General features: G+C 41.7%; 1 protein-coding gene across 3 annotated transcripts in view; it reads right to left on the reverse strand.

Moving 5' to 3' along the window:
* The window catches only part of FAM114A1 (family with sequence similarity 114 member A1), a 77,485-nt gene that overhangs the window by 46,295 nt on the left and 6,842 nt on the right, over positions 1-24,348 (reverse strand). For 2 of the 3 annotated variants that reach the window (XM_035293886.3, XM_008993473.5), the window contains exons 2-3: positions 20,695-21,050; positions 8,598-8,685 (exon numbers count right to left, since the gene is read on the reverse strand). In XM_035293886.3, coding sequence (XP_035149777.1) covers positions 8,598-8,685; positions 20,695-21,042 — 436 coding nt within the window. In that variant the 5' untranslated portion in view covers positions 21,043-21,050. The remainder of the gene's footprint in view (positions 1-8,597; positions 8,686-20,694; positions 21,051-24,348) is intronic. The other variant, XM_078367391.1, reaches the window with a different exon arrangement.

Below are 24,348 nucleotides of genomic sequence, written 5' to 3' on the forward strand. Positions count from 1 at the left end.
CACACAAGGGTTCCAACTTCTCCACATCCTCAACAACACTTTTTTTTTTTTAATAATAGTCATTCTTATACTGAAATATTTAGTGGTAAAAAAGTTTTTTTAAGTCATTCTAATTGATGTGAGATAGTATCTCACTGTGGTTTTGATTAGCATTTCCCTAATGATTAGTGGTGTTGAGAATGTTTTCAAGTGAAGATTTAAAAAATAAAAACATTTATAATACTAGCAAGTCCAAAGTGTATAGAAGGATAGATAAGAGAAGGCGGACCTGCCTCTTTCTGTTTAGACAGTTTCCAGTGACATAATAAGCAATAGAGTGTATAAGCTTATAGAGGCCTATGTAAATAATTAAGGCCTGAAGAAACTCTTAGCTTTAAAAGAAAAAAATTGCAAATTAGATAATTAATATTGACTTAAATGTATTCAAAATGTAATATTGGACCAGCTGGTCAATTATCATTCAAATAAATTCAATTCCTACATAGTTATATATATGTATGTGCGTGTATAGTACATTTAATGAGAAATGTGGGTACATCTTAATGCATTTGCTCTGATATGGGAGTGACTTCTAAAAGTCTAAAAGTGCTTGAAGCTTTTAAAAGACTTAAGGTACCCCTTTCTCTCCCCTCAACCCCTTCTTTCTAAAGATAACAGTTCTAATTGTTTTTTTGATTCCTTTCAGGAATACAAAAGCATATTTACCTACGTATAAGTCTTCTGGACCTGGCCTTCCCCATTTGGCAGTATACAGTGGAAGTCTCAGCACACAGAGATAGTGGTGGGTGCTGTGCGCTGCCTGGAATCACAGCTCATTCTCCCTGATGCTGGGAGTGTTGTCTACAGACCACTCTCAACTAAATAAATGCCTGACTTTGAATTGCCCTTGACCAAAAGGAGTTGGTTCCAGCAAGACTAGACTACAGTGACTGGTCAATAGGGGAGCTGTTGATATAAAGGCCCTGCCCTGGGGATGAATGGAATACATCTCTGAAGCATCATCCCATACCCCAAGCTTCCTATGGGATAGGCTGAGACCTCTCCTGTAATGATATTGCAGTTCGACTTCTCCCTTGGCTCAGTTTGGCTTCCCAATCCTTTGTTCTCCTGAAGAGCTTGTTCCTGAAAGCACTTCACAGTAAAACTCCAGTACACAATTTCTGCCTCATCCTTCTGCTGGATATCCAGCCTAGAATGCTGATGTACCTTGGTCCTTTTAATGGTTACATAGTATCCCGCTGAATGGAGATAGATATATATCTGTATCGGTCTACATATGTGTGTGTATATATATATATATTTATAAATATATATATCTAAAAAAAGTACTGACTGTGTTGCAGACTCTTCTATCAATCACTTCAAGATATCATAAAAGTTGTGAAGAGTAATCGTTCAGAAAAACACAAGTTGGTATTGCCATGCTCAACCGAAGTGAATTATAGTGCAGCAAAAAGGGAGCCAATCAACCTTCCTTTGGAATAGTCTTTCCTTCCATATGATGGTTGAAGTCCACTCTGTAATCAGATGCTTACTTTCCTTTAGGCTCAAAATAGATAAGAAGTGTTATTGAACTGATGATATTTCCCCAGAAGTACAACAGAAACTCATTAACCCCTGCGTCTTACTCATAGAATCTAAAGGACGGTGGGCAAACTCTTAGCATTTATGCTATTCTCTTTGTCTCAATGATCCTTGAGAATTTTCACATCATCAGCAATGTCACCTTCAAAAATGAATCCATGTGCTATCGACAGTGATTTATACAGTGATGATTTCTCATTGTAGTATCATTTTGACGAGTTTGTCATTCTCTGTAATAAACACCGTCATTTCTGACAGGACTGGTAGAAGAGTTTCATTAAAATGTGCAGAGGGAAAAAACTATGTACCTTGGGAGGGGATGAGGTAGGGGAACAATGGTAATTTTGAAAAAGTGAATATATACAGATCAGGTACATTCCATACACACCAACCCAGGTACTCTTGCATAAGATGTTTAAACTCATAAAACTGTCAAAATTAGAATTTCAAATAAACATTTAGGCCTTTGGTAGTATCTAGAAATAAATTATTCTATTTTACTATAGAGCTCTTCCTTTTGTATACTTATTTACGTTTTAGCATTGTTGACTTTCACTTTGATGACTGGTCTATCACTCTAAGCCTAGCAATATATTTTAGAAACAAGCCAGGTCTATAAGATGCTGTGGGATTTGGAACTACAATAAAAACCCTCTTTTCTTTTTTCTGAGATGTAGTCTTGCTCTGTCGCCCAGCCTGCAGTGCAGTGGTGCGATCTTGGCTCACTGCAACCTCCGCCTCCTGGGTTCAAGCAAGTGTTCTGCTGCAGCATCTAAGTAGCTGAGACTAAAGATGCATGCCACCACACCCAGATAATTTTTGTATTTTTCTTAGTAGAGACGGAGTTTTGCTACGTTGGTGAGGCTGGTCTTGAACTCCTGACCTCAAGTGATTCGCCCGCCTTGGCCTCCCAAAAAATCCTCCTTTCTAAAATGTTTTCTACTCTGGTTTCTGCCTGGAAATAATAACCATGCTTATTTCATTTCACAAACTTGTCCAAAGGCATGGGTGACAGGTGATCAAATCTTCTTAGAATGTGATGACAGTGTAGCTGTAGATGAGCCTAATGCAAGAGTTAAGGCCTCTCCAAAAGTAATTGTTGGCCGAAAAATGTTTGATTTTGGATGTGCATTGGGAAGGTCACTTTTCCTCACTTTCCCTTAACCTTAGAGTCATAGTATTGAGGCAAAAGATAAAATATAAAAATAAAGAGTAAAAAAAGTTGGAAGAGATCTTAGAATTTCTTAAGTTTTTCCACCCACATTTTTCCATACAAAGAACCCGAGTCTTAGAGAAGTTAAGGGCATGGGTGTAGCTAGTTAGTCACAGTCCCCTGTGATCACAGGTTAGTAGCACTCAGGACCAGGTCTCAGGTCTTATGACCCATGGTACAGTGGTCATTCCAAGAGAGTAGCATTTTTCAATTGTTTCTATTCTCCTATTACTCTCCTGCCAACTCTAAACAGTTCTAACTATTCTAACTGCAGTTTTTCAACAGCTGTAAGAAGTAAAGGTTTCCATTTCTAGTGCTCAATTGACAGCTCTGTGTTTTAGTAAGGACTATGTGTTTTGCACCCCTGTCTGCAACTGGAATTACCCTGGGGGTATACATGAGATTTCTCAGTGGAAATCAATTGCAATTGAACATGTGGTTATTTTCTTTCTTTACTTTCCACAGGCAATTTATAAATCTTCAAGAGCTTATCTACTACTGGGAGTGATCTGTTTTCTAATAAGTTTCTTTGCCTGATGATAAGAAACTGCTAATGCTGTAAAGCCACATTGGCTCAATGTAGACCACAGATCAGGAAGGCGCACATAACTTTAAAGTCTCTGTCGCAGATCTTCGAGCCCCATTCCAACCTGTTTTAGGCTGTGAACCTGGTTCCATGTATGGGCTACTTATGACCCCTGTTACCTTTCAAGCATCAAACTCCCAACCACCACCGCTTGTTTCCAGCCTGGAAACCTATGACTTCAGCCTCCTGTTAAGCGACATGTTTTAGTTCTGTATAGATCTACAAGACGCCTGTCCAGTTTTGAAAGGTATATTGCTCTTGTTTTAGCTACTATTACTATATAAAGTTACAGCATGTCCTGATCAGAAGTCTCCACAATCGGCAGTAAGAGCAATTTAGGCAGTGTTTTTGGGCATATTTCTACTGCATTCATGGTGGAGGGGTGGGTAGTGATGATCATGGTGATGGACAATTTTAGTACTGGCTTTTCTAAAGATAACTCTAAAATTTCTCCAAAGGGATTTTTAGAATGAGCATCAATATTTCGAAATTTTAATGACCTTCCTCATGTACCCTTTGCCATTTTGTAGGTAAACAAGAGAAAAATGCCAAGATTCACTTGCTTTTCAAAATTCCAGCATGCAGCCAGAGCCATAGAAAATACTAAGTCTGGAATTGGTAGTGTAACTGATGAAGGTCTCAAACAGAGAAAAGAGGAGAATTAAGGTCGGTGGAATGCACCACATGACAAACTCTTGGTCAACGATGGGGTCACATCTGTGACAGTGGTCCCATAAGATTATAATGCTGGATTTTTACTGTACCTTTTCTATGTTTAGATATATTAAATGCACAAATACTTATTATGGTGTTACAATTGCCTACAGTATTCATACAGTAATAGGCTGTCCTATGTTTGCAGCCTAGGAGCAATAGGCTTTACCGGCTCTACCGCATAGCCTAGCTGTGTGGGCCTGTGTATACTCTGTGAGGTTTGCACGATGATTAAATGACCTAATAACCCATTTCTCAGAGGCATTCCCATTGTTAAGTGAAGCGTGACTGTATCGAGAGATGGCCCCCAAGATTCTTGTCACAGATGTATATACCCTATGTGATGTATACACACTCCCTTTGGAGGGTGAGCAGGAGGGTAAACAGGATGGGATTTCCCTCCTGTGATTAGGTTACTCTATCCAGCAAAGATGAGAATTTTCAGATGTAATTAAGGTCCTTGATTAGTTGAATTTCAGCGACTCAAAAGAGAGATCATCTTAGTGCACCTGAACTAATCAGGAGCGCCTTTAAAATGAAGGGGCCCTTCCTGAAGGTAGTGATTTAAAGCATAAGAGAGATTTTCCCGCTGGCTTTGAAGGAGGACCTGAGGGCAGCATCTAGGAGCTGAAAGTGACCTCTGATCAATAACCAGCAGGAACACAGGGACCTCAGTCCTACAACTTCAAACACTGAATCTGCCAACAATGTGAATGACCCCAAAAGATGATGTCTTCAAAGCAGAGGTGCCAGCTGAGCAGCTGGCAGAGCTTTGGCCTCAGCCTCGACTCTGGGCTCCCTCCTAGCTGCACCAACATGGCCTCCAGACATTAAAGTTATGAGTGCCTTCCTGATCTGTGGTCTATGTTGAGCCACTATCTTGGGATTGAGAGAGGCAAGAGAGGCACAACTTCCATTATGTACAAACATGGTGTCAACCCCAGGGCTAGGCTGCCTCAGGCAAATGTGAGCCTAGGTGAGAATACAGCTGGCTGCCACCCTGATTTCAGCCTGGTAAGACACTGAGCAGCTGTCCCATACCTGAACTCTTGACCCATGGAAACTGTAAAATAATGAATGCATGTTGTTTTAAGCCTCTAACTTCATGGTAATTCCTTCTACAGCAATAGAAACTGATACAAGAAGGTATACTGAACTTCATTCTGATAGTGCATGAGGAATGTGCAAATGTCATACACTCCTAAAGAAATCACGTGTTCACTCACCTTAGAGAAAAAGTGGCAAGTCTTTCTGTCCATGGACTGACAGCTCACCCTTTGAATTTACTATCCAGCAGCCTAGGAGCAATTGAGTTTACTACCCAGCATCTTCTTAGGTGTCCTGTTGTAATCTGACTTTAGCACATATGCAGCCTTGGTTCCAGTGGACTGTGCTCCAAGGACTACAGGTTTTCCTACTTGGCTCAAATATAACCAGTAGATGGTGCTGAATTTACTGCTTAAAAAGGAGGATATAATTTTTCTTGGCACAATGATCATGTGCCACGAAAAATATGACTGGTGCAATGATCACGATGGCCGACAGGAAGTTATCCCTCTAGGCTCTTCTGGATCAATGACTACTCAGAGCTGGATGAGAACCACCAGAATTTATAAATTGTTGTGAGGGTAACAAGATGCAGTATTTATCATCTGCATGGTGGCTTAGACACAGAGAAACTTAGAGAGTAACCCCAAACATAAGCACAGGCCGCCGATTAGGACAATGAGATGAGATCAAGTCAAAAGGAACCTGCCATGAAAAATCACATCCTGCCTTTTTTTTTTTTTGAGAGAGAGTCTTGTTCTGTTGCCCAGGCTGGAGTGCAGTGGCACAATCTTGGCTTGCTGCCACCTCCACCTCCCGGGTTGAAGTGATATGATTCTCCTGCCTCAGCCTCCTGTGTAGCTGGGACTACAGGCTCCCACTGCCACACCCAGTAACTTTTGTGTTTTTAGTAGAGACAGGGTTTCATCATGTTGGCCAGGCTGGTCTCGAACTCCTGACCTCAAATGATCCACCCACTTCAGCCTCCCAAAGTTCCAGGATTACAGGTGTGAGCCACCAAGCCTGGCCACATTCTGCTTGTTAAGCAGTAAAGTCAGCATCACCTACTGGTTACATGTGAGCCAGGTAACAACCCCCCCAGTCCACTGGAACCAAAGCTGCACGTGTACAAAGGTCACATTACAACAGGACACCAAAGAATATGCTGGATAGTAAATTCAAGGGCTGAGCTGTCAGTCCATGGACAGAAAACCTTGGGAGCATCCAACAAAGCCCCAAATCAAATGAGGTACAGCCACCGAATGAGAAACAATAGCAAATTGTCTGACCAACCAGGGGTAGAGCAGTTACAGGCAGATGCACGTGTGTGCAAAGAGCACCTGTAACTGCTACCGACAGGGCAGATAAGTTCTGTATTTAGTGTGGCAGAAACTTATATTTAAAAGTTTAGTGAAAGAGTAAGTCCTCCATCTATAGTAGAACCCTCAAAGCACCAAATTCATTATAAACCAGAGTGCTTTTGGATATGGTTAAAACTGGAAACATCTGGGACACTCAACTGTTTTATGATATAAGCCATGAGAAGAGCTGTATACTTTTAGTGACCATATTATTTACTTTTCCATGACTTATTCCCATTAAAACAATCTTTTAGAACCCTTTTTTGTTTTTGGCTCAGAAAGCATGTCACTTCTAAGTGCCACCAAGACGCTTTCGATAGCCATTAAACGTTCCAACATTTTTCCAAGGACAGAGGATGCCTGCAGGTGCTTATCCTCACCCTTGTGAAGAGATACAGCCCTGTTCAGAAGAACAAAACAGGCGCCTCTGCTTGGATTTGGTTAATTTTGTCATCTGCATATGTAGTACTCAAGGCATACCCATCCCCTTCAATAGGCAATAGAGAAAATCTGCTCCCCAGGCTCTTACCAGAGAGGTCAGCATTTATTTGGCCTCTGCTACTTCTTCCCAGAGCCTTCCTGAGAAAACTGATAACTGACAGAGATGGAATTAGAGGAACGCACTCTATCCATTCTTCCAGGCAGCCTAAGCTCTTTCAAGTTAGCTATCTAGCCCTTAACACTGTGGTCATGGTCCATTGGGGTGGGACAAAAGGCCTTAAGACCTTCCTGGTTTGAGGAATAACAGTGAAGCGGACCAAGTCATGGCCCATCGCAAGATCCTCCTGGCCATGGGCTGTACCTTGGAACACCTGAAGTGGATGATGTGAAAACTCTGTTAACTGTGGCTTCCCCTGTCTTCTCCTTCCCTTCTACCTTCAAGATGAAATGTCTTTGCTAAATTATCTTAGACATATTGACGTTATACCTTCAGTTTTCATGAAGAGAGAATATAAGAAATGGTAACATAAGAAATATCCTGACAAATCTGCACTCAGTAAGACACTACACTGTCCATCATATTTTCTCTTTATAGAAGAAGAAATACAGGAAATGTCTTTAAAAATTTTAAACCAGAAAAATATATTTATTTAAATTAAAATTTTGTTTTCAAAGAGAAATAAATAATGTACTGGCAGCCAAGAAGCTCAGAGTTGAAGTCAATACTCAATTGCAGAAACTCTTATCAGCCTTGGGATATATAAAATATACATATGCTCCCTATCAGCACATTGTTTTCTACTTATATTTCAATATCCTGCTAATGAAATGCCTTTTTCAAGATACCTCAAATCCTTTTTGGGAGTAGATGAGTTGTACATTAAAAACACTTCAAGTGGGATGATAAACACAAAGCTTTAAGAATATGTTGTATTTTTCTTTTTTTTTTTTTGAGATGGAGTTTTGCTGTTGTTACCCAGACTGGAGTGCAATGGCATGATCTCGGCTCACCGCAACCTCTGCCTTCTGGGTTCAAGCAATTCTCCTGCCTCAGCCTCCCGGGTAGCTGGGATTACAGGCACGCGCCACCATACCCAGCTAATTTTTTGTATGTTTAGTAGAGACGGGGTTTCACCATGTTGACCAGGATGGTCTCGATCTCTTGACCTCATGATCCACCCGCCTCAGCCTCCCAAAGTGCTGGGATTACAGGCGCACACCACCATGCCCAGCTAATTTTTATATTTTTTTTAGTAGAGCCTCCCAAAGTGCTGGGATTATAGGTGTGAGCCACCACACCCGGCCAAGAATATGTTGTATTTTAAAAGACAGTAAAATACAGTGGCTAAAAGCCGTATTACTTGGTTTTTGAATTGCAACCCAGACATCCCTGACTTTGGTCAAGGTGTTAGTCTCTCTCTGAGTCAGCTTCCTTATCTGTAAAGTGCAGTGAGCAACAGTTCCTTCATATAGGGTTATTTTGAGGAACAAATGTATTGGAGGAATAAATGAAGCACTTAGAATAGTAAGCAGTAAACATGGTTTGCTCACGGGCTAATGTTAAACTCTATCAGTATACGGTAGGATCAAAACGTCCTATCCTATTAGGCTTCGTGACTTTGTCTATTCCAGTGCAACATACAATGCTTACCTACTGTGGCAGATGCTGATGACAGCAGGGATTTGCCCCAGGATCCCCAGCCTGCCCATCCTCCTCCACTTGGAGGGGAATCCACAGCCTGGAGAAAAACAGATTAGCCACAGGTCAGCAAGTCAGTATATCTCTGAATGGAAAAACATCTATTGGTTTGAAACAAAGAGGAGGTTTGGAAAAGAATCATCCACAACCGTATCTCACTGGCTTATAGTTTATAAGGGTCATAAAAGAATATCCTGACCTACACTGCAATATGTACTTTGGAACCAACTTTATTAGTGCTGGTGTTGGCTTCTGAAGCCTTGGTTTGAAGGGAGAAGGAAGTTTGATGTTAACTGAGCCTTGATTCTCTCCCATTATCTAGAAGACAAGGAAAAGGGTTGTATGGGAAATAGACACGCATGACGGCACAAGAGTGATTTGAAAAACTTCAAAATGACCTGAACCCAAGAAATTCTTACAGGGCTTTGAAAAATGTGCTTTTCAAGGTAGAGGTAACTTTTAAGGCTCTGGGGCAGTGGGCAGGTGCTTTGGCATGGATGAGAGGCAAAGTGTCTGAAAAGCATCAATAAGCCCAAGATGGATGGGCAGCAGTGACAGGAAGGCTTGCAAGGTAGAAACCTTTGAATCGAGGTGCCTCCTTCGCTCACAACGGCCCCTGTAACACAGGGATAAGAGTGTCCCTGACTTCAGTGAATTTCAATTCTTTTGCCTGGATTTTTGGAATTAGAACTGACAGACTGTGGTTCAGTGTGAACTGTGTGCATAAGCAGAAGACGAAAACTCAGGCTATGTGGGTGATCATGTTCTGCCCACCGTGCAGACTAAGAATTAAGAGAAGGCAGAGTGAGCAGAATGGAGATTGGCTTAGAGCTGCTGTTTGGATTCCTGACAGCTTCTCAGTCCCTGGTTTCTGTCCCTACCCACAGCCCTGCTGCTTGCCACTCTTTGGATTCTATGAGATTCTCTCATCTTCTTGTTCATTCTTTTTTTTAAAAAATGTTTTGTTCACTGATATACCCCCAGAGCCTAGAAGAGTTCTTGGAATATAATGAGTGCTTAATAAATATTTATTGAATAAATGGCTGAAATGCATCCATTTTCTCAGTTAGGTGTACATGAGTTTCTGTTACTTGCAACCAGTAAGTCCTGACTCAAGTAGTGGAACCCCAGCTTTCTCTTTCTATCTGGGAACACATCCAAGAAAACAAGGCCAGAATAAATATACTATTAGCTAAATATATGGAGAATCATAGCTCTTTTTTACTCAAAAGAAAGGAAGGAACAAAGGAAGGAAGGAAGGAAGAAAGGAAGGAAGGAAGGAAGGAAGGAAGGAAGGAAGGAAGGAAGGAAGGAAGGAAGGAAGGACAGAGAGAATGTAAGGAGACAGTGAAAAATTCCTACAGCATAAGGCCAGAGGCAGTGGTTCACGCCTGTAATCCCAGCACATTGGAAGGTCAAGGCGGGTGGATCACTGAGGTCAGGAGTTCAAGACCAGCCTGACCAACATGTGGAAACTCCCTCTCTACTAAAAATACAGAATTAATCCCAGTTACTCAAGAGGCTGCCATGCCTATGTCCTGAATGGTATTGCCCAGGTTTTCTTAAAAAAAAAAAAAAGAGCCTGAAGCAGGAGAATCACTTGAGCCCAGGAGGCAGAGGTTGCAGTGAGCCGAGATCACACCATTGCACTCCAGCCTGGGCAACATAAGTGAAACTCCGTCTCAAAAAAAAAAAAAAAAATTCCTACAGTGCCTGTAGATTCCATAACTGTTGACCCGCAGCTGGTCCATCAGTCATCCCCAACTCCCTACTCTCTTGCTGTTTTCTAGCCTTGCAGATAAGGATGATCATGTGAAACAGCTTTCAACCAATGAGATATATAAATGGAAAAGTTTTTGCTTTCATAATAGTTACAGCGAATGCCCACTGTTTCCCCTTCTCTTTTTCAAACATGAAGTTTGAAATTGAAGTGTCATTTTTGCTGCCACAAGGGTCAAGAAATCACAGTCACTAGTCCTGGCTCTGCTGAGCTCCTAAACCAACATGAGTAGCTGCCTGTTTCCATTCTTTCTATGAAGTGAGAGAAAAGAAAATAACTATTTTGTAAACTACTATGTGTTGGATTTTAGTTACTTCGACTCAAAAGCATTCCTACCTGATTCAAATACTACCCATCAGTGTAGAGTACTAGTTGAGATTAAGTTATGGAAGTTAAATTGCTTGGGTTTGACTTCAGGCACTGCTGTTTTGGACAACAAATTACTCAAGTTATTTTACACCTTCATTTCTTCATTATAAAATGCAAAGTATAGCAGTAAAAGTGCCATAAGGATAAGAGCCAATAATCTCAGCGGGTGGTTGTGAAGATTAATAGAGATAATTCATATCAAGTTGTGGGCACAGTGCCTGGCATATAAGAAGAACTCCATAAGTGCGAGCTAGAAATAATGACAAGAAAAAACTATACTTTTAAGACTATGAAGCAAAAAGCTTTGAAAGTTAGCTGTCATTTTTTTTCTTTCTGTCTGGAAACAGTGAGAACCTTGTTAACATGAATGGAAATATTCATGAGTCATCACTGCCTGCTTTCATTTTTGGTGTCTACATTGATTTACTTCACTTCAGCAATGGAATCCAGCAGCAATTTTACACCATTATGAAGACAGATGGAAATCAGTGATTAATATCATTCTTTCACAGGACAAATCACTACCTATGATTAGGAAGAGTTAATACAATTAGAGGTGACAGCTTCTGACTCAAATTTATAATATTTATTATGCTCTGACAGCTGGTAATTGACTAGCAAATGGAAATAAATGTTAAATGAGTCTAGAACTTTTTGCTGTATAAGTGACTACTTCAATTGCTTTATTAATAAAGCCCTTTGGCACTGAGCTGTGACTTCTTAATCAGCTATGAAGAATATTTGTTGGCTGGGTGCAGTGGCTCACGCTTGTAATCCCAGCACTTTGGGAGGCCGAGGCGGATGGATTGCCTGAGCTCAGGAGTTCAAGACCAGCCTGGGCAACACGGTGAAACCCAGTCTCTACTAAAATATAAAAAGTTAGCCAGGTGTGGTGGCATGCGCCTGTAGTCCCAGCTACTCGGGAGGCTGAGGCAGGAGAATTGTAAGAACCCGGGAGGTGGAGGTTGCAGTGAGCCAAGATCGTGCCATTGCACTCCAGCCTAGGTGACAGAGAGAGACTCTGTCTAAAAAAAAAAAAAAAAAAAAAAAATTGTTATTAAATGGAAAATAAACAAATAAGTACACATATTTAATGTAAAACATGTAGACTAAATGTTAAAGATGAATTATTATATCTCAACATGAATACTTTTTCCACTTTAAATGGACCTAATGTCACACAATTAGCAGACTCTACAACAGGCAGCATGGAGCTACTCAGATTGCCTCTATCACCAATAGAGGAATTTTTAAACTTTTTTCTCACTCTCCCTGCCCTGTAACTCCCACCTCCTTCGACAGACAACTTCACATCCTAATTCATAGAGAAAAAATAAAGCCATCAGGTGATAATGATCTCAACTGCCTTCCCACTCCCCATAACTCTGAGAAAAATGACCTTATATTATAACAGCAACTCAGACTTAGCTTGATCAAGAAGGATATTCAAAACTCAACCGGAGATCATTTAAACATCTAAATCTTTGTGTGGTCCTAAAAAAGAATGTAGGATTCTATCAAGTTCACAGTCCTTTTTTTTTTTTTTTTTCGGAAACAGGGTCTCACTCTGTTGCCCAAGCTGTAGTGTGTGGTGTGATAACACCTCACTGCATCCTCCAACTCCTAGGCTCAAGTAATCTTCCTGCCTCAGCCTCCCCAGTGGCTGAGATTACAGGTGTGCACCACCACAACTAGCTAATGTTTAAAAATTGTTTTTTATAGAGAGGATCTCACTATGTTGCCCAGGCTGGTCTTGAACTCATGGTCTCAAGTGATCCTTCCATCTTGGCCTCCTGAAATGCTAGGATTACAGATGACTGCACCTAGCCTAAGTTAATGTTGTTTAGAAATAGGAAAGAGATGTTCATATCTAGTATCCCATTTAAAGATCTTTATCATTAAACAGAAAATGCATTTATTTTAGGCTATCAAGTTTAAAGGTACTAGATAGAAAAAAATAAAATCTCAGAACTCCATCAAATTCAAAGGTCTTTAACATTTAGATGGAAAATAAATGTACCTATCTTAAAGGTGAAGAAGCAACGTGGTTGATCTATTTCCTTGAGCAGCTCAAGAATCAGGTACTGTATGTAACTTGCATCCAGGGATGTGGGCAATGAAACCTGTGAGTTTTATAACTCATAGGGTGATCTACCCTCCTTAATTTTTGTAACTCATGACACAGATACTCTAAAAAGGGGGTCAGTATAACAGCTGGGAGGATAAGAATTGCTCTGGAGCCCGAAACTCTCTCAAAATATCTGATTGAAAATGGCCTCAGTTATTTCCAGCTAATTTTCTTTCTTTCTTGAGTCAGAGTCTTGCTCTATCTCCAGGCCCCAGGCTGGAGTGCAGTGGTGTGATCTTGGCTCACTGCAACCTCCACCTCCTGGGTTCAAGCAATTCTGCCTCAGCCTCCCGAGTAGCTCGGACTACCAGTGTGTGCCACCACGCCCAGCTAATTTTTGCATTTTTTAGTAGAGACGGGGTTTCACCGTGTTGGCCAGGATGGTTTTGATGTCTTAACCTCATGATTCCGCCCGCCTCAGCCTTCGAAAGTGCTGGAATTACAGGTGTGAACCACTGTGCCTGGCCCTTTCCAGCTAATTTTCTTCCTTGGTAAATACGTGTCATTCAACTCTGGGAGGATTTAAAAAAATATAGGAAGGTTTAATGTATTGAAGACATGGTATTCACATTTTCGTGCATATTTGGTCTTTTCTGTACACTAATATTGAAGGAATCTGACTTATTAGAGTGACAGTTTTTGAAAATCAATAAAAAATGAATAATTGAATTATTAGACTTAAGATTTTAAGCTGACATCTTCCCAAGTTTCTGTATATTATTAAGAGGACTTTAAGTCAACTCTATAAATTTATTTTAATAGCTTTATAACAATAATAATAATTATTACTATTATTTGAGACGGAGTCTCTCTCTGTCACCCAGACTGGAGTGTAGTGGTGTGATCTCTGCTCACTGCAACCTCTGCCTCCCAGGTTCAAGCGATTCTCTTGCCTCAGCCTCCTGAGTAGCTAGGACTACAGGCGCACCCAACCACGCCCGGCTAATGTTTTGTATTTTAGTGGAGACAGGGTTTCACTGTATTGCCCAGGCTGTTTGGGAACTCCTGAGCTCAGGAAATCTGCCAGCCTTGGCCTGGCCTCCCAAAGTGCTGGGATTACAGGCATGAGCGCCTGGCCACTTTATAACAATTATTAAGTACACAGCAAGGTTTTGTCTAAGTAATTAAATAAGGTACTTAAAAAGGAAGTAGAATATATTATAAATGCAGTTTAAAATATTTAAAGGTGTTTAAGTTGGTAAAAAGGACCAAACCAAACATTAATCAAAAGGACCTTGAAAGTGACTGTTCAATTTTGCTACAGTTCTAAACAGTGAGATTTGTGAGAGTCACGTAAAGCCTAAGGATTGGTTTTTTGAGTTTGTCATCCTCATAGATGGAACACAAATTGTTTAAACCCAATACAACGTTTGAGTAGTTCTTTTTATGCACAAAAACACACAGTGGCCTCCACCAAAAGCCCATCTAAAAACAAATCTGCGACTCACAATTATTTCCTCCCTTCCTCTTGGGTACCACAGCACCTCCCTCTACACGTCTGCTGATTTGGGTAGCTTGGTTTTCCTCTTTCCTGGCTTTTCAGCTTTTTCTACACAGACTGCTTCCCTGTACAGGATACTTTTCTTTCTTTTGAGATGGAGTCTCACTCTGTCACCCACGCTGGAGTACGATGGCATCATCTCAGCTCACTGTAGCCTCTGCCTCTCAGGTTCACATGATTCTCTTGCCTTCGCCCCCGAGTAGCAGGGATTGCTGCTGCCCAGCCCAGGCTACATTTCTATCCATGCTTTCTAGATAGATCACATTTAACCATGCACATGATTCCTCTATCTTAAAGCCAACAAATGAAAATCACAACATGGACAAAATGTTTCTTTCAAACTTATCTGGTGTCTGCTCCACATCTTTCTTCTTTGTCTCTTAAAAAAGGTGCTTACCCTGGCCGGGCATGGTGGCTCACACCTGTAATCCCAGTACTTTAGGAGGCTGAGGCGGTGAAACCTCGTCTTGACTAAAAATACAAAACTTAGCCGGGTGTGGTGGTACACGCCTGTAGTTCCAGCTACTCCGGAGGCGGAGTCAGGAGAATCACTTGAACCCAGGAGGCAGAGCTGAGATTGTGCCACTGCTCTCCAGCCTGGTGTGCTTATCTTCTGTATTTACCTCCCTTGTCCTTCCTCCCTCCACAGCAAGACTCCTGTGGCTGCTAGTTCATGAAATCATTCTCATCAAGGTCAAGGGGCTTCCTGTAGTCAAAGCCATGGACTCATTGTAGTCTTGTTATTCCTTACTTGACCTCTTGGTACCATCCAAAGCTCACCTACTTTTACATCTGCCTTAGAGTGTCCTATTCTGATGGTGTCCAGACCTATCTTCTGACTCTCACTTTTTCTTTTAACCATCTTTTAGTATGCCGATTTCAGTTATTTACATCAGAATGCTTCTACATGCATATTGTGACATTATGGGTGCTACTTAGATTAACCTACAATCCGAGTACTGTCAGCATTCCAATAAAATATGCATAGTTCAGGTGGTCAGCGAGCATTCCAATCAGGAAAGCCATACTTTGGAGGCAGTATTATAGAGATTCTATTATCTGTATCTCTAGTAACATGGGATACTTTGCCAATTACCATATTGAATTGCAAAAATGGGTTTCAATTGGTAAACATGGTGTACCATTTACTAGCATTCTGAATATCTGAAAGGGGTTCTAGATGGTAAAAATAAAGGTATTCAAGGAGCTGGCCGTGGTGGCTCACTCCTGTAATTCCTGCACTTTGGAAGGCTGAGGCAGGAGGATCTCTTGAGGCCAGGAGTTCAAGACCAGCCTGGGCAACATGGCAAGACCTGGTATCTACAGAAAAATTCAAAAATTAGCCAGGTGTGGTGGTGTGCACATGTAGTCCTATCTACTTGGTAGGGTGAGGCAAGAGGATCACCTGAATCCAGGAGTTCAAGACTGCAGTGAGCTATGATCTTGCTACTTTACTCAAGCCTAGGCAACAGAGAGAGACTCTATTTTTAAAAAGGGAGGAGCGGGGATGGGGGCTGCGGCTCATATCTGTAATCCTAGCACTTTGGGAGGCCGTGGCAGGTGGATCATCTGAGGTCAGGAGTTTGAGACCAGCCTGGCTAACATGGTGAAACCCTATCTCTACTTAAAATACAAAAATTAGCCTGGCATGGTGGTAGATGTCTATATTTCCAGCTACTCCGGTGGCTGAAGCAGGAGAATTACTTCAATCTGGGAGGCAGAGGTTGCAGTGAGCCAAGATCACACCACTGCACTCCAGCCTGGGTGATAGAGGGAGACCCTATCTCAAATAAATACATAAAAATAAAAAATTTAAAAGGTATTCAAGATTTGTAGATGGCTAAGTATATTTTAGACTCCCCCTAGTTTTACATGAAGAGGGTGTTACAAAAGATTTTGCCCTGGGTCTTCCATCAAGCTTTGAACTTTGGGGAATTCTAGTAACTCGATGCCAGCAATGAGTGATGAAATCTTAGCTCTGAAATCTAGGCAGTTGCCTTGAGTAAACCTTTCACTCACAGTGGAGGTCAAAGCACCTAAACAATGGGATGTTCTCAAGCCTATAAGAGAAAGAGTTCTCATAAACCATTTTCAACTCTCTTAAATACTATTTCACTAAAAAAATGTCAGTGTGGCGCAATGTGATCTGAGACTTGATTTCACTTATGGAATGTGGTAGTGGTGAGACTGTACTTCAACTTCTTTGCTAGCTCTCATATCTATTTAAAAAACAAAACAGGCTGGAAGCAGTGGCTCACACCTGTAATCCCAGCACTTTGGGAGGCCAAGGTGGGCAGATCTCAAGGTCAGGAGTTCAAGACCAGCCTGGCCAATATGGTGAAACCCCATCTTTACTAAAAATACAAAAATTAGCCTTTTTAAAAGGGTGATGAGAATTTATCAGACATAGATGTACATGGAAGTAAACAGGCTTTTGTACTTGACTTCCTGCAGAACCTGCCATTCCTTAGGGGTGGCCTGTGTTCAAGATCCAAACAACCATCTTGTAACAAACTTTAGATTCAAGAATTTGTTTTGTAGAATTCCCTCTGCTCTGGAGAAACAGGGAAAGAGTCGTTTTCATTAATACAAAATGACTTTTTATGAGTATGCAACAGGAGGCAAATAAAATAGAAAAAAGTGAACAATAATAAAAAACTAGGCATAAAACTGACTTCTAATAAAAAGATACATTACTAAGAGAGATAGTAGAATCCCTTTTCCTGGTATCTTTAAAAAGAGACTAAATTTGCACCTACACAGAAGGGTTTAACTATGACCTGGGTGAAAGTGATATCCTCTCCCCCAGGCCCTTCCAGCCAGCCTATTGGCTTTCTTGCCCTTCTTGCAACAAATTCCCAGGTACTGTCCCCATGCCTTGCTGCGCTCTGAGCTTCTGATCCAACACAACACATCCAGAGCCATAGGCCCAACCCAACTCTGTGGCCAGTGTTTGCATTTGCATTCAGAAAATTCTGTGGTGCTCCGTTATTAGGAAATTCTCCCCTTTTCAAGGTCCTTGAAATGCTGCCACTGTTGTAGGGGGTGGGGAGGGTGGAGTTCCAATCCTCTCGGTTCCACCTTGCTGGGTTCCACTCTGAATATGGTTCCATTCCATATTCAGTTCCATCCCATATTCCGTTCCATTCTATATTCCACTCCATATTCCATTCTATATTCAATTCCATATTCCATTCCATTCCATATTCCATTCCATTTTGTTTCATATTCCTTTCCATATTCCATTCAATTCTGTAGGGCTGATGGCCCCACAGGGTCGTGGGGTAAGCCTTATGCTGTGCTGAGGCACAGGATCCGAGAAATAAAGAGACAGAACACAGAAGCACAAGAAAAACGCAGCTGGGCTGGGGGGCCACGCCATCTATAAGCAGAGTCAGGCGAGGCCCCAAATGTCCAGAAGCATGAGTATTTACTGTTTATAGGTTAGGGGGCAGGGCAGTGAGTGAAATCATCTTTAAGGATAGTGATAGGGTCGTGAGCAATAAAACATGGGGTCCACCCCCATTAGGTCACTGAGGTTTGAAGGTGGGCCGTGCATAGTGTGCAATACTTCTATCTATGGTCAAACTACTAAGAAGATTTATAGGAGGATGCTTTAAGTCACAGCAGTGACAGAGCTGTCAGGGTTACTGCCACCTTCTGGCAGCTTCCAATGGGTTATATGGGAAGACACTTTTCAAGCAGCGCAATAGCAAGAGCTGATAAAGTTCACAGTCACCAAGGTGGATTGCCGTTCTGAGGGCAGCCTTCCACAAGAACTGGAGTAAGGTCCTACAACTCCTTTATCAGGAGGTCTGGCTCTCGCCCCAAGCCAGCCATACAGAGGGTATCTTTACGATACTGAACGCTGCCACCTGGGCCATGGATTCTTGTCCTGGCATAACTGTTTTTCCCTTAAATCATGCTCTGCACTGTGTCTGCTCTTAGGCATTCCTCCGATTATAAGCTGCTTATTCCTTAATTCATGCTCTGTACTGTGTCCACTCTAGGCATTCCTCCAAATGAACTAAGATATAATTAAGGGTATATATGTAGGGAAATATTCTTTAGGCACTCATACTATTAACTATTATATGATTATATATAGATGATTATATAAAGGGATTCATCAAGCCCTAATTCTATAAACTAATATATGATTATATAAAGGGTTATATAAAAGGAAATAGCTGAGTGGTAACACTATAAAGTGAGACATTCCTCAAGCCCTAACTGTGCCAGAGTTCTGCTTAGCTCTCATTCCTCGGTGCCTATATGGGGAGTTACCCACAAATTCCATTCCATATTTCATTCCATTCCATTCCATATTCCATATTCCATCCCACTCCATTCTATTCCATTATTTTTTTTTTAGACAGATTTTTGCTCTTGTCCCCCAGGCTGGAGTGCAATGATGTGATCTTGGCTCACTGCAGCCTTGACCACCTGTGTTTAGGTGATCCTCCTGCCTCTTCCAGGGACTACAGGTGCACGCCTGGCTAATTTTTGTATTTTTCATGGAGACAGGGTTTTGCCACATTGCCCAGGATTCAATATATTTTAAATCTCCCCCAGTGGTTGTAACATTCAGCTGAAGTTGAGAACTTCTGGTCTAAGTAGGGGCTCTTAATTATTTAGGGCATCTGAAAATGGCTTCAAAGGACCAGTGACTTCCTGAAACTAATAAACAAAATTTGTTATATGTTTACCCTATCTGATCCAAACTCCCAGCTGGTCCTCAAATCTCTTCCATAACATCCCAATGAAATGACTGTTGGGGCCGGGCGCGGTGGCTCACGCCTGTAATCCCAGCACTTTGGGAGGCCGAGGCGGGTGGATCACAAGGTCAAGAGATCAAGACCATCCTGGTCAACATGGTGAAACCCCGTCTCTAAAAATACAAAAAATTAGCTGGGCACCGTGGCGTGTGCCTGTAATCCCAGCTACTCAGGAGGCTGAGGCAGGAGAATTGCCTGAACCCAGGAGGCGGAGGTTGCGGTGAGCCGAGATCGTGCGATTGCACTCCAACTTTGGTAACAAGAGCGAAACTCTGTCTCAAAAAAATAAATAAATAAATAAAATGACTGTTGGGCTTTTGTCTAAACATTTCCAGTGAAGGGAAACACCTTGCCCCTGAGGAAGCCTATCTCAGACAGTTCTGAGGATCAAACCCCTTGAGGGAAGTAGGTGGGAGGGAAGCCCAATCTTGAATACAAGTGTCATAAAACATTAGTCACTTCAGAGAGGAAAAAGCTGAAGTGCAGAGACATTAGGGCGTCTGGCTCAAACTAATGGAGCTTATGAGAGATTGGATGGTGAAAGCCCAGGCCCCCCGGTTTCCTGTTTAGTTCCTGTCCCTCATGTCATGCAGCAGTTACTTCAACAGTGTGATCTGTGATGGCACACTTCAGGATAAACAGGGCTGGGGATGGCTAAGTAAGACTCCAGTTCCTCCCTCCTGCACCATCCTTCTAGAAGGCAGGCCATCCCAGACAGAAAGGGGAGAGCAGCCCGTCTCCTCCTTTCGTGTGGGGTGTCTCCCAGTCTCCCACCCCTGCCCGGCCCCACATGACTGGAGGTGAAGGCTCCAGGAAAACCCTGCTGGGAGTCTTCTTGGTGGCCCAGGTGCCAACAGGGAGATCTGACTTATCTCATACCCTGAGAGATAGGTGCAGGCACTGAAGGGAAGGGGTGATGAGTGTGTTCCACCTCTGTTCCCCTGGAAGGTGGTGTGTGATAATATAATAAAACAGTGATCTGAAGGCTGAAGGTCCCCACCATGGATTTGTAAAATACGCCAGATTTAAAGTGATCTTAAAGAAACATTAACTTGTTTAGGGTGGAATCAGGCTTGCTAATTATCTGGAGTCATGATGTCTGATATTACAATATCTTCCATTTACAACCAAGTAGCCCAGGACAAGCTACCATCCTGGAGCCTGGCTGCCACAGCTATAAGCTGGAGTTAGTAACACTCAGCTTTATACTGTTAATGAAGTGAATTACATAATATATAAAGAGGCTAGCAGAGTGTCTGGCACACAGCTTGTGTCCAGTAATTGGTGGCTGTTATTGTTAATAATGCATTGATCAAAATGCAAATATTATGACAAATTATTTTCATATATGTCTAATCTCACTATACAACACATTTCTGATGACAGAGATGTGTCACAGTACATTTTAAACTCCCAATTCCCACCCACAGAGCTCAGTGCTAGCTCTGCACTCAGTATAAGCATGAACTTAGGTTGAAGTGACCCATTCTTACCGGATGATTCTGTTCTTGCAGGGGTATTTCGGATCTGGGTTCTGCCTCAAGGCTGACGGAATCAATACACTCAGCAAGTGTATCCTTAGTCACTTCTCCATTGAGAGGGGGCTCCATGGTGCTGGCATCTTGAGGCTGCACAGGAGGCCCAGTGGCAGCAGCCACTGCCTCCTGCACAGCTGCATTTTCATGCCCGTCCTCTCTGGGGTCAGCCAGTGTTGGCTCATGTGAAACTGCAGCTGAATCACAGTGCACTTCTGCATCTTCAGGTAAAGAATCACTATTGGGCATCTCAGTAACTTCTGCTTTGTCTCCAGTGGCTAAGGTGTCACCAGCATCATCAGACATTTTAATATCTGTCAACACAATTACAAACACCTCATGCTTTCATCAAATTCCAAAGCTTCATTTCAAAGCCCTGGATAGAGAAATCTGGTAAGGGTAAAATTTTTTTAACCAGTACTCTATGTAACCTTATGGGAGACTGAATAATGCAAGGGTCCCCAACCTTGTATTATTCCCTGTATCAGTGCATGGCTGTTAGGAACTGAGCTGCACAGCAGGAGGTGAGTGGCGGGTGAGCGAGCACAGCTTCATCTGTATTTACAGTCGATCCCCATCGCTCGCATGAGCACCTGAGCTCTGCCTCCTGCCAGATCAGCGATGGCATTACATTCTCATAGGAGAGTGAACCCTATTGTGAACTGCTCATGTGAGGGATCTAGCTTGCCCATTCCTCATGACATTCTAATGCCTGATGATCTGTCACTGTGTCCCATCACCCCCAGATGGGAGCATCTAGTTGCAGGGAAACAAGTTCAGGGCTTCCACTGATTCCACATCATGGTGAGTTGTATAATTATTTCATTATATATATTATAATGTAATAATAGAAATAAAGTGCACAGTAAATGTAATGTGATTGAATCATCCCCAAACCATTTCCTCACACCCCTTTTCACTGATCTGTGGAAAAATTGTCTTCCATAAAACCAGTTCCATAGTTCCATTGTTTTCAAACAAGGTCAGGGACTGCTGGAATAACGAAGGCCCCCAATACAACCATATCCCAATTCTTGGAACCTGTGAGTGTTACCTTACATAACAAAAGGGATTTTGCACATGTAAGTTAAGGATCTTGAGATGAGGGGATTATTTTAGATCATTTGAGTTGTCCTTAAATGTAATCACAAGTGTCCTTATCAGACAGAGGCAGAGGGAGATACGACTACAAAGAGGAAAAGGTGATGTGATGTCAGAAGCAGAGGCTGGAGTGATGCACTTCAAAGATGAAGGAAGGGGCCCAAAGCCAAGGAATATAGGTGGTCACCAGAAACTGAAAACGGAAAGGAAACCATCCTCCCCTCAGAGACTCTAGAAGAAGCCAGCCTGCCAGCAACTTAACTTTAGCCCATGGACGCTGATTTCAGACGTCTGACCTCCAGAACTGCAAGAGAATAAGTCTGTGTTGGCAAAAGCCACAAAGTGAGTTGTAATTTCCACAGCAGCAATAGGAAGCTAACAAACCTACAGGGCTATCTTTAAACCTTCCTGGAGCTCATACTTGGCATGAAGGACTGTGCCTATGGGAACTAAGAGTATTAGCTGTATCTTTAAAATTACTGAATCTGGCTTTATTAATTATATTTGTAGCAATAATGAGAATAAGCACAGGAAGGGAGGGCGCAGTGGCTCACACCTAGAATTCCAGCACTTTGGGACATTAGGTAGGGGGATCACATGAGGCCAGGATCAGCCAAGGCCAACATGGCGAAACCCCATCTCTAATAAAAATACAAAAATTAGCTTGGCATGATGCCATGCACCTGTAGCCCCAGCTACTTGGGAGGCTAAGGCACAAGAATCACTTGAACCTGGAGGGTGGAGGTTGCAGTGAGCTGAGATTGTGTCACTGTACTCCAGCCTAGGTGATGCAGCGAGACTCTGTCTCCAAAAACTAACTAAATAAATAAGAATAAGTCTAGAAAACACCTGAGTGCCTATCAAAAAAATACCTGGTGTTTAGCTTTGCAATGTCTTTGTCAGAAATTCACAGTGAGAAAGAGACCTATATACACACAGTATGCTTTGTTGGGGACCAGCTGATGAAGGCTCAACACTGGTTTAGTCAAGGATAAACTTGAAGGGTAAGAAGTGAGGTAGAAACCAAGTAGGAAATGTAGCCATTAGAGCACAAAACTCTTTAAAGCTTACAAATTATTGATATCGTGTAGAGCAGCACCATCCAATGGAACTTCTGGGGGTGATAAAAATGTCCTATCTCAACAAACTGAGCATTGAAGGAACATATCTCAAAGTAGTAAGAGTCTTTTATAACAAATTCATAGCTAACAACATACTGAAGGGGCAAAAGCTGGAAGCATTCCCCTTAGGAACCAGAACAAGATGAGGATACCCACTCTCACCACTTCTATTCCTCATAGTAGATGGAAGTCCTAGCCAGAGCAATCAGGCAAGAGAAAGAAAGAAAATAGGAAGAGAGGAAGTTATCTTTGTAGATGATATGATTCTACACCTAGACAATCCCAGTCTCTGCCCAAAGGCTCCTAGATCTGATAAACAACTTCAGCAAAGTTTCAAGATACAAAATCAATTAACATGAATCAGTGGCATTTCTATACACCAATAATGTCAAAGCTGAGAGCCAAATCAAGAATGCAGTTCCATTCACAATAGCCACAAAAAGAATAAAAGGAAAACAGCTATCCAGGGAGATACAAGAGCTCCACAATGAGAATTACGAAACACTGCTCAGAGAAATCAGAGATGGCACAAATGGAAAAACTTTCCATGCTCATGGATAGGAAGAATCAATATTGTTAAAATAGCCATACTACCCAAAGCAATATACAGATTCAGTGTTATTCCTATCAAACTAGCAATGACGTTTTTCACAGAATCAGAAAAAAAAATTCTAAAATTCATGTGGAATCAAAAAAGAGCCCAAAGAGACAAAGCAATCCTAAGCAAAAAGAACAAAGCTAGAGGCATCATACTACTCAACTTCAAACTATACTACAAGGTTATAGTAGCCAAAACATCATGGTACTGGCACAAAAATAAAACACATATGCCAACAGAACAGAATAGAGAACTCTGAAATAAACCCAAACTCTCTGATCTTTGACAAAGCCAACAATAACAAACAATGGGGAAAGGACTTCCTATTCACTAAGTAGTACTGGGATAACTGGCCAGCCATATGCAGATTGAAACTGGACCCCTTCCTTACACCATATACAAAAATCAACTCAAGATGAAATAAAGACTTAAATGTAAAACCAAAAACTATGAAAAAGCTAGAAGAAAACCTAGGAACCTAGGAAATACTATCCTGGATGTCGGCCCTGGCAAAGATTTCATGATGAAGACTCCAAAAGCAATTGCAACAAAAACAAAAATTGACCAGTGGGACCTGATTAAAAAAAAGAACTTCTACACAGCAGAAGCAACTATCAACAGAATAAATGGACAACCTATATAATGACAGAAAATATTTGCAACTACGCATGTGACAAAGGTCACATATCCAGAATCTGTCAGGAACTTAAATCAAAAAACCAAAGCCAAACCAAACCAAAACAAAACACATTAAAAAATGGGCAAAGGATATGAACAGACACTTCTCAAAAG

Source organism: Callithrix jacchus, chromosome 3 (genome assembly GCF_049354715.1).
Source record: "Callithrix jacchus isolate 240 chromosome 3, calJac240_pri, whole genome shotgun sequence".
In the NCBI taxonomy this organism is placed as follows: domain Eukaryota; kingdom Metazoa; phylum Chordata; class Mammalia; order Primates; family Cebidae; genus Callithrix; species Callithrix jacchus.